Source organism: Dreissena polymorpha, chromosome 1 (genome assembly GCF_020536995.1).
Source record: "Dreissena polymorpha isolate Duluth1 chromosome 1, UMN_Dpol_1.0, whole genome shotgun sequence".
NCBI lineage: Eukaryota > Metazoa > Mollusca > Bivalvia > Myida > Dreissenidae > Dreissena > Dreissena polymorpha.
In genome coordinates this window covers 164,311,844-164,326,384 of record NC_068355.1, presented here as the reverse complement: position 1 = coordinate 164,326,384, position 14,541 = coordinate 164,311,844, and the positions used below count along the sequence as shown (strand labels likewise).

Sequence of the window (14,541 nt, the reverse complement as noted above, 5' to 3'; positions counted from 1 at the left end):
GTCATACGATCCGATTCGTGCAAAACTTGGTATAATTTCAGATGGGGCCAGCGTGCATGTAACTCCAAAACAGTTTTGTTGTATTATAAGCGGACGTACATCCTGATCAAATATTGCGAATGTGCTGGCTAGTCTTGACTACGCTGTCCTCACATCGCATAAGACTCACTTACACATGACGAGCGCCATACGTATGTTGACGCAACATATATGTATTCTTTGTACCGCTCTGGGAAAAATAAAGAAGTGCAACATCAGCTGTGGCAGCAGTATTGCATACTTATGGGAAAGACGGTTTCAATACATACGCATAAAGTTACGTCCTATATTAGCCTGTGTGGACCACTCTTTCCACCTAAACTGAAATTTTGTTTAAGAAGGGACCTCCTTCAAACAAAAGGATAATCTGTGACGACCCTTAACGCACATGCATATATCGTTGTTTTCCCGGAGCGAAGCCCGAATGTTTGATATATAATTGCCAACCGGTAATCATTATGGACAAATATCCCAAATACGTTAGTTTCCTTACAATCCCGGTAATCATTATGGACAAATATCCCAAATACGTTAGTTTCCTTACAATCCCGGTAATCATAATGGACAAATATCCCAAATACGTTAGTTTCCTTACAATCCCGGTAATCATAATGGACAAATATCCCAAATACGTTAGTTTCCTTACAATCCCGGTAATCATTATGGACAAATATCCCAAATACGTTAGTTTCCTTACAATCCAATCATATGCTCATACTTTGTTATAAACTACCAGAACTTTCCCCCACAATCTATGAAAAATAAGCCATGTAGTTTTGTATAAACAGGATACTTTGTATTCTAGGTTTAGCGTGGCAAAAAATTGTTTTATTTTCAAACAAACCTATATGATATAAAAACGTGTTTTAGTGCTTTTTCATATTCAAATGCTGCAATCTTGCTCATTGTCCTCTGGTACGCATTTCTAAAACATTCTGAATAATGTTTTAACAGGATTAGCCTAAATACTATTGTTTCTTATTACAATACGTGCACAAACATTGTATTGTTAAAATATTACAAGCTTTTAAATCAACCTAATATGTGAACTATATCTTAGTTATATTGGTCGATCACATATGTGACTAAAGCAAGATATTCTTAAGCCAGCCTAAATGATTGTTTTATAAATCGGCAATAACTAATCATCAGACAGAGATATGTTTCGAATATCGTGAGCACTGTTCATAACCGCAATTGACGTGACCTTCATCAATATTTCAAATGTATGGAGATTGAAAACATGGCGTAATACCTCATTTTCTTGAACAATGACCTCAATGATCAGAGTCAAAGAGGGCATCAAAATCCCAATTAGTGGATTAACTAAAGCGGGAAAAAATAAGATAACTATAGCCTTTAGTTAAGTTGCATATATATATATATATATATATATATATATATATATATATATATATATATATATATATATATATATATATATATATATATATATATATATATATATATATATATTATAAAAAAGATTCAACGGTTACATTATATTTCACAGATTTTTAAAGTTAAGCAGACATTCATTAAAGTAAAAGCATAAAATAGGGTTATACATTGGAGTTTTAACTGTCAAACATTTCGAACGGTATCTTTCAAATGCATCTGCAGTTGTGCAGTAACCATTGTAGGTTTTACAGCGCATCGTTGTTTCACATATTCACGGAGGTTTTGTAGCTCAGTTGGCCTCTATGAGGTTTGGTGGCTCAGTTGGCCTCTATGACACTCTCTATCCAGTCGTAGAAGTGGTTAACGCGCGTGTAGATCCCGGGGTAGTCTGGGTGGCCGCATATATTGCCTGTAGAGACCACGCCCGTCAGGGTCCAGTGGCCGTCATGGATGCACGCCAGCGGACCGCCCGAGTCAAACTAGAATATAATGCGAGGTGCCATGTTATGACATTAAGTACATCATTTTACGTAGTATGTGTTACACAAGTTTATAGCGAGCTCGCTGTGCCGCCGTAGGAGAGCTCGCATTTCGTAAACACGTGTATTGCCTATTGGACTGAAGATCTATACAGGTTGTTGTTTTGAAAAGTTTGGTATCTGCGCGCGCAACCGAACCTGATATCCGGAACAACCGAACTGGAAATTTTCGGAGTAAATAACCAGCGTCTCCTGATTGGTCATAATGATAAAATAGAAAAAATGATCAAATTTACGACTTTTAAAATATTTTAAAATTCTTTTCTCTATTTATTGTTACTATTTTTCGAATAAAGCATCAGCATTCTTCGTGTAAAACATTTGTCTTCATTCAGGGACTTCCCCGTTCGATGACGTCATCACAAAATTTATCCAAGTAACGAATGACGTCACCGTTTTGTGTGTACATAGCAAGTGTCAACACCGACCGCTAGTCGCATTTTTATTAAAAATGATGACAAAACAATTAAGTGCTATTGTTTATTGGACGATTGCCATTGAGGAACAAACACGCGATTGGTTCGGCATGTACTCAGGTACCAAACTTTTTCAAACAACAACTTGCACAGTCAAATACTCAATTTCATAATCATTTCATATAGTGTTTTTCTTTCACTGTCTAAGTCATGCATTACATTTAAATTTAAAGGTGGTAAATCACATTTGAGTATCATTTCAACATGACCAAACTTGATTATCTCATATTCTAGATATCTATTCTCTTCTATAGAAAAAAATACAAGAATTTAGCTTAATTTTTATGCCTCACAAAAAGGCATGATTCAAACAAATATTGCTACCTTTGACAATATCTCATAGTGAGGGAGATAGTGCTCTTATTGACATCTGAGCTAACCTTTCTGGTAAAGAACATTCTAAATTAATTATTTGATAATTACTACAAATAGTGATATGTTTATAGATACTATAAAATGTGATTGATTCAAGCAATCATAAGATGTGATCACATGTGATTAACCATATTTAAAACATAAATTCAAATAAGATATAAATAACTTTGAGGTGGGTGACGTGACAGTCGCTACCTTTAGTACGGTGGCTGACTAAACAGTCTCTACCTTGAGAACGGTGGGTGACGTGATAGTCGCTACCTTGAGTACGGTGGGTGACGTGACAGTCGCTAACCAAAATGACTTTTAAACAGTAGTTAGGAATATACAAATTAATTAAATCCTAGTATTTTGGTACTTAAAAAATATATACTTACAAGTGTAAAATTATCAAAGTGTTATATCAATGGTATTAAATAACATGTTTTGGTGGGTGACATAATTATCGCTGACCTACCTTGCATTTATTCCTCATTATGGTAATTTGAAAATTACTTTGACTTTAAATGCTCAAAAAGGAAAATAAAACAAATATGCTGCCTGGCCTTTGTGAAATGAAAGTACAGTATGCAACATTGAGAAATCATTGCTGATGCCAGTGAAAATTAGCAAGAAGGTAGCAACAGTTGGCTGTTCTAAATTTTTACATTGTAGGTTCTAGTTGATTGTTTAGTGTTTTAAGGAGGTAATGCCAATGACATACATACTAGATTAATATATTTATCCTTGGTATATACAAATCATTGTTTGCTGCACAATTTGTTTATAGTTTCATGTGTTACGCAACTTTCACTTTCGATATATCTTCTCTTCAGGTATGCATAATTATCGAAGTATAGGTCACTTTATGGTTTAGAGAATTACTTATTAAAATATTAGAGTTATTTAGTTACAAGGACTGTTCTGTTGCTCTTATCCGCAGTTGGTATTCGAACCATATATATTTTACCAGATTTGTGCAAAATAAGGTGATTTTATCTCAACTATACACAGTCGGCAAAATAATTAGCACCATTTTTACAAACAAAAGCTTGTGTGTGCTTTTCAAACATTAACTCATGTGAGCTTTTTAACTGACAATATACTGTTCTAAATCATAACAGAATATCAATTAAATGTAATTCTTTGTAAAATTTTCCTAAGCAAGGTAATCATGCTATTATTCAGCATTGCAGTTTACCTATATATTTTTCAAAAGGTCAGATAGCTTAATTGGAAGGGCAACCCAGGCCAATAGCATATGATCAATATCATCAGATGGCTCATGGGAGGATTCGGGTTCGAATCCCGATCTGACCGTCGTAGGTAAACCTGTGGTTGCAAGGCTGACAACTGATAGTGTGACAATCTGTTTTGGACGGGGTTTGGGGCTTAAAGTTCTGTCCAGCAGGTCACATGAAACCCTTTAATATGGCTCGTTTGTTGTTTAATTGCTGATTAACATAATAATTAAAAGTAAATTTCCTTATTTTTTTATACCAGTGCCTATATTATTACCAGTCTACGAACTCCACGTTCTTCTGTTAGGAAGTGCCTATATACATATAATAATTGTATTTAAAGTGATATTATGCGCATCTAACAGTATAAAGGTGTCTATCGCAATAGTTGTTTATTTTTGCTGTTTTCACTTCATATACACTTATATTTGTTAATGCAGCATCAACATACTAAAACAATATCCCGGAAAGAGAAAAATAATCCATTTGATTATCAACCGTACTTTCGTTTTGACAACTGAAGACAGAAATGATTCGATGTACGATGTGAGTCTAAATGTAGTTTTCTTGCAGTTTCGTTCATACGACTAAAAACACAATTTTGTTTTACGGATCATTTCGGCTTAGAGGATTGGGTGAGTCATGTAAAATATCGAAAGAATATATATTTTTTATATACAACTGGTAGCAAGATGTGTTGTAGATAATTGGTCAGTTACCACATTTTAACTTATTCTATTCTTTTGACCTGTTAATTCTTTTCAGCTCAAGTCAACAGTGAAAAATGCCCATAATATCACTTTAAATATCATGTTTATTAAAGTTTTTTGTTATTTTTTTTCTATTAAACATGAATCGAGCTCGCTTTGAGGCTTTGCCTTATTTCATATTACATTTAAATTTATAGAATTTGAGACGAATTGTAAGTTGATTCCAGGAATTTCTTTTTAGCGAGAGTTAAGAAATTCTTGGATAAGTAAAATAAATTATGCGATAAGATTACACCGTGGATAGATATTTTATCTATCACGCTCTATTATAGAAATTTGTTCAATGCTGAGAAGTCATTTGTTTATGTTGACTAGTTGTTTCATATCCCAAAATTTTGATAATGATGTTTTTAAAACGGAAGTGAATGATATTGCTTAAGATGGGCAACATCTTTTTAAAGTGTAGATACCAAAAGCAAATAAGTAATTGACGTCATGATACTAAGTTTTTAAGCTTATGAACACGTCATTTTACATGCGGAGTAATTTAATCTTACGACCTCGCATGCGTCTCTGCCCGCATCGTTGGCGCAAATTACAGACTCATCGATGACTTGTCGAGGTACCCCCTCAAGTTTATCGTAGTTGACGGCGCAGACGGAAGTGGGCACGATCTTCACACTCGCATGGTGCGGTTTTTCCGCACTAAATTCAGCCCCTGAAAAACAAACCAGTGAAGTATTAGTAGAGAAAAAATGATGGTAGTCATACTTAAAAGAGAGTTATAGAAGATTTTTGTTCATGTCCGTGTAAGATCGTTTGTTATTTCACGAGTGATCATAGAAATTATATTTGAGTGAAAATATTATTTTTCTATGATCACGAGTGAAATAACAAACGATCTTACACTGACATGAACACATTTTCTGTTTCTTATGTACCCCTTTTTCAAGAAAAAAATTAACAGCTGCTTCCCTTTCGCTGAAAAGTTACTCTTTCTCGGAGTTGCTCCAGTGGTGTGCCTCAATACATGTCAAAATACAAAATGACGTCATTAGTATGACGAAATGACGTCATTATACCAGCGGAATTTCCAGTTTAAATTCTTTTACAATGTAAATAAACGGTGAATTTAAGCATAAAATAAAAAGGAAATGTGTTGGATTTGGTGGAATGTCGATTTTAATTCACTCGTGATCATAGAGAATATATATATAATTATTTATGATATTCTAAAAATAGAAAAGTAGTTCCGAAAAATTGTTATTTTCATCGGGGAAATAAACAATTTGTTATTTTCACTGCTGTTATTTCACTGCAGAAATGTCATATTTTATCATAAGTTATAAAAGAAACATAACTATTCCGATGCTAGTGTCTTTCTGCAGACTGCAAACACTTTGTTGAATCATAAGAATATGATTGACAAACAAAGAAATACAGTTTTCTCATGATCGATTTGGATCTTGGCATCAGTACTCAACAATTATGGTTTTTCTTTCTTTGAGAAAACAAATCTTCAAAGTCTTAAATGTTTTATATTATTTTTCATACGTGTTCTTAATTCATGTAAAGGCAAGAACCTACCTTGCGATAGCTTTCCCCAGCCTGCAACGACGCAGGAGCTGTGATCGGGCGCCGTGTAGTCGGGCTTGATGCAGATGGTGTTCACGTACTCGGTCATGTGAGCGGGCCTGCTCAACTTAAGTAGGGCGATATCATAGAGTTCCCATTCCTCAGGCTTCTCTAAATTAGGCACGTGCAAAAGTCTGATTTGTTTGAGATGACATTTACAAGTTTCTGTTTAATACGGAGTTGACACGTGAAATCCTTTCTTGGCACATTGGCAATAAATTGTTATAAATTGGCGTGAGCATAAACGGGCTTGTGATACATTTGAGTTAACCCTGAAAATTCATACAGCGATTCGACACTGCTACAAGTGAGATACATTAGAGTTGATACTATCAAACATGCGATACCCTGGCGTTGACACGAGATGCATTGAAATTGATAAATTGAAAAGTGTGAAAAAATGAAATAAGCACATTCAAGTGTAGGACACATCCACGAGTCCGATGGAATTGAACTGACATTTGCAAGTGCAAATTTTAGATACAATGAAGGAAAAGTTTGATGAAATGGCATGATAAACATGTGTATACAAGCATGTGATACACTAGAATTAAAACATGTTAGCACACTATTGGAAAGATCGAGATAAATATGTATTGTTAAGAAAATATGAATAACTGTGAAACACACTGATAACAGATCATTTCTTGAATGTCCAAGCTCAACACCATTCCTTGAATGTCAAAGTATTACAACATTTTTTGGATTTCATAGAAACACACCATTCCTTGCGTTTAAACAAGAGCACTGCATAGCGGGTGAAAAGGCTCAGCTGTGCGTGCAGTTTTGAATAAATGAAAGCTTGTCAGAAGAAAAGGTAGAAAGGTAAGTGGCCAGAAGAACTCATCTGAGTGACCTTGACCTTTGACCAAGTGACCCAAAAATGGGTGCGGCATGTAAAACTCATCAAGGGTACATTTATATATGAATTCTCAAAGTTATAGGTGGAAGCACTTTGATTTTAGAGCCTATGTTAAAGTTTAAGAGGTCACAGTGACCTTAACCTTTGACAAAGTGACCCTAAAATGGGCAGACGCCGGAAGGGGGACGCGAGCTATGACAATACCTCGAGTATTCTCCGAAAACAGCCGAGCAAAAAAATAACCTTCTTCAATGCATACTGTTTCTAAGTATTACAATAAATGACATATCATTACGTTACACCACTTTCTGCAGATCCAAGTATCACACAAATGTTTGGTTGTCCAAGTGCAGCACAATTCATAACTTATTTAAGTAGTTCACAATTCCTTGCATGTGCATGTATCAAACGAATCCTAGCATATTGAAGTATTACACCATAATGTTTTCAAACACAGAGGGCAAATCATCTCCTGCTATGCTTTCTAAGAAGATAAGGTCACTTTGACGCTGAAATTCAGTGAAAAATGGTAAAAATCATGATGAAAACAAACTGTAAATATTATCTCTTCATGAAATTGAAATAACGAGACTGCAAAGGAACTCGTCACCAAAAGACTGTGTTGACCAACTATTGGTGTACACTTCAGTGGTTAACTAGTGCGTTGTCACATGACTAATACTTCCCCATGGTTTTGTCAGCTTAGTTCAATATCAATTAAATCAGGGTAATAGAGGATGAATAACTTGTTTGCTTTACTTCATAGTAATGGCATTTAAAAGTTGTGTTTTAATCTGTTGAGAAAAGTGGAAGTTGTTTGCTGCAAAAACATAAACATTTTATGCAGATCTGCTTTTCCAGCTATGTTCAAGGTCAAAGAAGTCAGAAACATTTTACCAAGTGCTTTTTTACAGCCACCACTCCAGCCTTTACAAGTTTAGTAAGTCGCGGAAAGCAAAGCCGTAGTCGATACGTCACCAGGAACGCTTTCCAACACAACCTGTGAGGGGCAAATAAACATCAGTCAGGGGTTTGTTCCCAACCATAATTGAACTACGTCGTGCAAAAAAATGGTACTTTGCCATATGTAGCCAGCATAGTTCCAGACAAGCCTCTCAGAGCATTTCTTTGGTCAAGAGCTGCCTTGTCCTCTTATAAGCGCTTTGCATGCTGGGAAATTTGTCATCTGCTAAAATGTCGTCTGCTGAATTTCTAAAATTAGCATTTTCTTCGATTTTTTACTATCTGAAAAGCAAACAAAGAAAACTATCAGAAAAGCAAACAGTTTGGATCATAATGAGATGCCACGTTCTGTGGCGTCTCATCTGGATCCAAACTGTTTGCAAAGGCCTTCAAAATTTGGTTCCAGCACTGAAAGAGTTAAGCCACACAATCTTGCATTTCTTTGCAGCGGACAGGTAACCAAACCCGAAGGCTTGTCTAGAGCTACCCTAGATACATATGACATAAAACCAATTAGCACATGACACTCGTAAATTATGGCATTTTTATGTACATGATAATCCACTTTTAAATTCATACCCACTCAGCAAAATTTTCAGAGAATATTTTTTTTAACTATTTATACCATGAATCAAATTGATAAGCATGTTATAGTAAAATGCTAACTGCAGAATAGCTTATTATTGGAATTAATACTATCCTTCTTGAAACAAATTTAATATGAGTATTTCCCTTCACTCTGGCAAATTATTATTACACATATAAATAATTCTAAATATATGTCAGTAGTTGTTAAATAACAGATAACATTTAATTATTGAATAATACAACTTTAGCCTTTGTTGTCACAGCTTTCACTGTTCAATCAATTATTGAATAATACAAGTTTAGCCTTTGTTGTCACAGCTTTCACTGTTCAATCAATTATTGAATAATACAAGTTTAGCCTTTGTTGTCACAGCTTTCACTGTTCAATCAATTATTGAATAATATAAGTTTAGCCTTTGTTGTAACAGCTTTCACTGTTCAATCAATTATTGAATAATACAAGTTTAGCCCTTGTTGTCACAGCTTTCACTGTTCAATCAATTATTGAATAATACAACTTTAGCATTTGTTGTCACAGCTTTCACTGTTCAATCAACAATCAGATTAATCACAGTATGTAGCACTAAGAGAGTAGCAGATATGTACAATATTATTATGAAAACTTTTGTGTATAACAAACTAACAATTTTTCCTAGAATGGAATGTACTTCGTTTGTTAAAACGATGCCATGCCTGTTTCTTGGTTGCATAAATTATACATCATACAAATTTGAAATTCATATCAGGTCTGAGACTGTAATAGTTCTAAATTGTATTACTTATGTAAAATAAAGTAAAAAACCACCTGGATGTATCAAATCCAGTTACATCCTAATTGAGTTACCTTCTTATGCTTTGTATTCTTGACAATTATGCTAATTGTCTTACCAAGTTATAGAAGCATTCAATTGACTTTGATTGAGGTTTTCTGCGCAGGCTTTCTGAAAACATAATTATGTTGTGCTTTTGTTAGCATTATCATTTTCATTTTTTGTAATGTTTTTATAAATCGATAATACATACATAATATTATAAGTCAATACAATGTATATACATAACTTTTTAAAGTATTTATCAATTTATGTATATGTATGGCATACAATTACAAGCATTTAATTGTATTGATAAATTGTTTTAAACAATTAAACAGTTAATATGCAAATAGGACAAATTGATTCCCAATAAACTTATGTTATGAGACTTATTTTTTACTTCTTTCTTAGGCGACAAGAAACATCTAATTTTATTGATTTCTTTTCCTTTCTTTTTTTTCAATTTAAAATGTTTACATTTATTAGAACATGGATCTGTAAGTATTTGCATACTTAAGTTCTCAATAATGGATCAATAGCACATGGATACCTGCTGCTTTTGTAAGATTCGCATCATGCTGTATGATACAGACTTCAACACACCTGCAAAATAGACAAATCATTTTCAATAGCATAAATGCTATTTCCTTACAATTATTATTTGATTCATTTGGTAAACATTTGGCAGAATATTCTGAATCTTAAAACAACACAGGTATATGAACAAATTAATCTGAATAAAAAATATTGATAATTTTTAAATGAGACTATAAATGAAATTTGTTTCACTTAACTTATAATCACATCATATGACAAATTTATTGTATGTCTATCGTATTTCCTTATATTAATTACTTGATTCATTTAAAATACAACTTACAGAATATTGTTTGTTAAAGTGATAAATAGGATTTATTCTCAAACTTAAAACTAAATTAAAACAAGAGCTGTCAGAGGACAGCACGCTCTACTATTCGAGTGCTTGACAGTATAACATAAGCCATCATGGGGAAATTGTTTATATTCAAGAATTTATAAGACGATCTTTCACAAATTTAAAAAGGAAAAAAAATAAAAAAAATTTGGGGGGGGGGGGGGGTAGGGGTGGTGAGAGGGGGGTATAATGTGGGGTGTGGTAATTTATTAGATGATGCTTAAAAAAAAAAATTGGGGAGTGGGGGGTAGGGAGGGTGGGGGTAGGGAGGGTGGGGGTGAGAGGGGGTAATAATGTGGGGTGTGGTAATTAATTACATGATGTTTAAAAAAAAAATGGGGGGGGGGGAGGTTGGGGGGGAAAGGGATTCTGGGTAGGGGCGTGGGGTATTGTTCGGGTGGAATCCATTCTGGTATTCAGGTAAGTGTTGTATTGTCAAAGTAATAATAAAATGTGTTCATAAATAAAGAAGTTATGGCAATTTAAGCAAAATGTTCAATTATCTAAGTGTAAAAGGGGCCATAATTATGTCAAAATGCTTGATACAGTGATCTGCTCTTGTTTATAGGTTGGGGTCATGTTGGTAAGCAAGTATGCAACATATAAAAGCAATATGTCAAGGGGCAATAAAAATAAATTGGGTAGTACAAAAACTTTAACATTTGCTGCATATTCTAAGTGGAAAAGGGGCCATAATTATGACAAAATGCTTGATAGAGTTGTCTGCTCTTGTTTATAGGTTGGGTTCATGTTGGTAAACAAGTACGTAAAATATGAAAGCAATATATCAAGGGACAAAGAAAATATTTGGGGTAGTACGAAAACTTTAACATTTGCATGCCAACGCTAACGCAGACGCCGGGGTGAGTTGGATAGCTCCACTATATATATTTCATATATAATAGTCGAGCTAAAAATATTAAATGGGACCACAAATCAAATGCTTTTCATTTAAATCATAATGGCATTATATGACAAAGTTATTGTAAGACCTCAGCCCATACCTCATGTTAAATTGTGTTTGTTGCACAACTTAATATGTTGAACAGACCTGCACAGAAAAGTGAGAGTTCCCAACTGTGTAATACTATACATGTATACAGGTATGCATAATTATCGAAGTATAGGTCACTTTATGGTTTAGAGAATTACTTATTAAAATATTAGAGTTATTTAGTTACAAGGACTGTTCTGTTGCTCTTATCCGCAGTTGGTATTCGAACCATATATATTTTACCAGATTTGTGCAAAATAAGGTGATTTTATCTCAACTATACACAGTCGGCAAAATAATTAGCACCATTTTTACAAACAAAAGCTTGTGTGTGCTTTTCAAACATTAACTCATGTGAGCTTTTTAACTGACAATATACTGTTCTAAATCATAACAGAATATCAATTAAATGTAATTCTTTGTAAAATTTTCCTAAGCAAGGTAATCATGCTATTATTCAGCATTGCAGTTTACCTATATATTTTTCAAAAGGTCAGATAGCTTAATTGGAAGGGCAACCCAGGCCAATAGCATATGATCAATATCATCAGATGGCTCATGGGAGGATTCGGGTTCGAATCCCGATCTGACCGTCGTAGGTAAACCTGTGGTTGCAAGGCTGACAACTGATAGTGTGACAATCTGTTTTGGACGGGGTTTGGGGCTTAAAGTTCTGTCCAGCAGGTCACATGAAACCCTTTAATATGGCTCGTTTGTTGTTTAATTGCTGATTAACATAATAATTAAAAGTAAATTTCCTTATTTTTTTATACCAGTGCCTATATTATTACCAGTCTACGAACTCCACGTTCTTCTGTTAGGAAGTGCCTATATACATATAATAATTGTATTTAAAGTGATATTATGCGCATCTAACAGTATAAAGGTGTCTATCGCAATAGTTGTTTATTTTTGCTGTTTTCACTTCATATACACTTATATTTGTTAATGCAGCATCAACATACTAAAACAATATCCCGGAAAGAGAAAAATAATCCATTTGATTATCAACCGTACTTTCGTTTTGACAACTGAAGACAGAAATGATTCGATGTACGATGTGAGTCTAAATGTAGTTTTCTTGCAGTTTCGTTCATACGACTAAAAACACAATTTTGTTTTACGGATCATTTCGGCTTAGAGGATTGGGTGAGTCATGTAAAATATCGAAAGAATATATATTTTTTATATACAACTGGTAGCAAGATGTGTTGTAGATAATTGGTCAGTTACCACATTTTAACTTATTCTATTCTTTTGACCTGTTAATTCTTTTCAGCTCAAGTCAACAGTGAAAAATGCCCATAATATCACTTTAAATATCATGTTTATTAAAGTTTTTTGTTATTTTTTTTCTATTAAACATGAATCGAGCTCGCTTTGAGGCTTTGCCTTATTTCATATTACATTTAAATTTATAGAATTTGAGACGAATTGTAAGTTGATTCCAGGAATTTCTTTTTAGCGAGAGTTAAGAAATTCTTGGATAAGTAAAATAAATTATGCGATAAGATTACACCGTGGATAGATATTTTATCTATCACGCTCTATTATAGAAATTTGTTCAATGCTGAGAAGTCATTTGTTTATGTTGACTAGTTGTTTCATATCCCAAAATTTTGATAATGATGTTTTTTAAAACGGAAGTGAATGATATTGCTTAAGATGGGCAACATCTTTTTAAAGTGTAGATACCAAAAGCAAATAAGTAATTGACGTCATGATACTAAGTTTTTAAGCTTATGAACACGTCATTTTACATGCGGAGTAATTTAATCTTACGACCTCGCATGCGTCTCTGCCCGCATCGTTGGCGCAAATTACAGACTCATCGATGACTTGTCGAGGTACCCCCTCAAGTTTATCGTAGTTGACGGCGCAGACGGAAGTGGGCACGATCTTCACACTCGCATGGTGCGGTTTTTCCGCACTAAATTCAGCCCCTGAAAAACAAACCAGTGAAGTATTAGTAGAGAAAAAATGATGGTAGTCATACTTAAAAGAGAGTTATAGAAGATTTTTGTTCATGTCCGTGTAAGATCGTTTGTTATTTCACGAGTGATCATAGAAATTATATTTGAGTGAAAATATTATTTTTCTATGATCACGAGTGAAATAACAAACGATCTTACACTGACATGAACACATTTTCTGTTTCTTATGTACCCCTTTTTCAAGAAAAAAATTAACAGCTGCTTCCCTTTCGCTGAAAAGTTACTCTTTCTCGGAGTTGCTCCAGTGGTGTGCCTCAATACATGTCAAAATACAAAATGACGTCATTAGTATGACGAAATGACGTCATTATACCAGCGGAATTTCCAGTTTAAATTCTTTTACAATGTAAATAAACGGTGAATTTAAGCATAAAATAAAAAGGAAATGTGTTGGATTTGGTGGAATGTCGATTTTAATTCACTCGTGATCATAGAGAATATATATATAATTATTTATGATATTCTAAAAATAGAAAAGTAGTTCCGAAAAATTGTTATTTTCATCGGGGAAATAAACAATTTGTTATTTTCACTGCTGTTATTTCACTGCAGAAATGTCATATTTTATCATAAGTTATAAAAGAAACATAACTATTCCGATGCTAGTGTCTTTCTGCAGACTGCAAACACTTTGTTGAATCATAAGAATATGATTGACAAACAAAGAAATACAGTTTTCTCATGATCGATTTGGATCTTGGCATCAGTACTCAACAATTATGGTTTTTCTTTCTTTGAGAAAACAAATCTTCAAAGTCTTAAATGTTTTATATTATTTTTCATACGTGTTCTTAATTCATGTAAAGGCAAGAACCTACCTTGCGATAGCTTTCCCCAGCCTGCAACGACGCAGGAGCTGTGATCGGGCGCCGTGTAGTCGGGCTTGATGCAGATGGTGTTCACGTACTCGGTCATGTGAGCGGGCCTGCTCAACTTAAGTAGGGCGATATCATAGAGTTCCCATTCCTCAGGCTTCTCTAAATTAGGCACGTGCAAAAG

At 34.1% G+C, this 14,541-nt stretch overlaps 1 protein-coding gene across 1 annotated transcript; it reads right to left on the bottom strand.

The window, feature by feature from the left end:
• Positions 1–1,757: 1,757 nt before the first annotated feature.
• On the bottom strand, positions 1,758–14,457 carry LOC127864156 (tryptase-like). The gene is made up of 6 exons (XM_052403839.1): positions 14,361–14,457; positions 13,377–13,491; positions 10,171–10,223; positions 6,348–6,506; positions 5,318–5,478; positions 1,758–1,919 (listed from the first exon to the last, which is right to left on the bottom strand). Exons 1-6 carry the CDS (start codon positions 14,455–14,457, stop codon positions 1,758–1,760), a joined length of 747 nt encoding a protein of 248 aa, XP_052259799.1.
• Between the last annotated feature and the right edge of the window lie 84 nt (positions 14,458–14,541).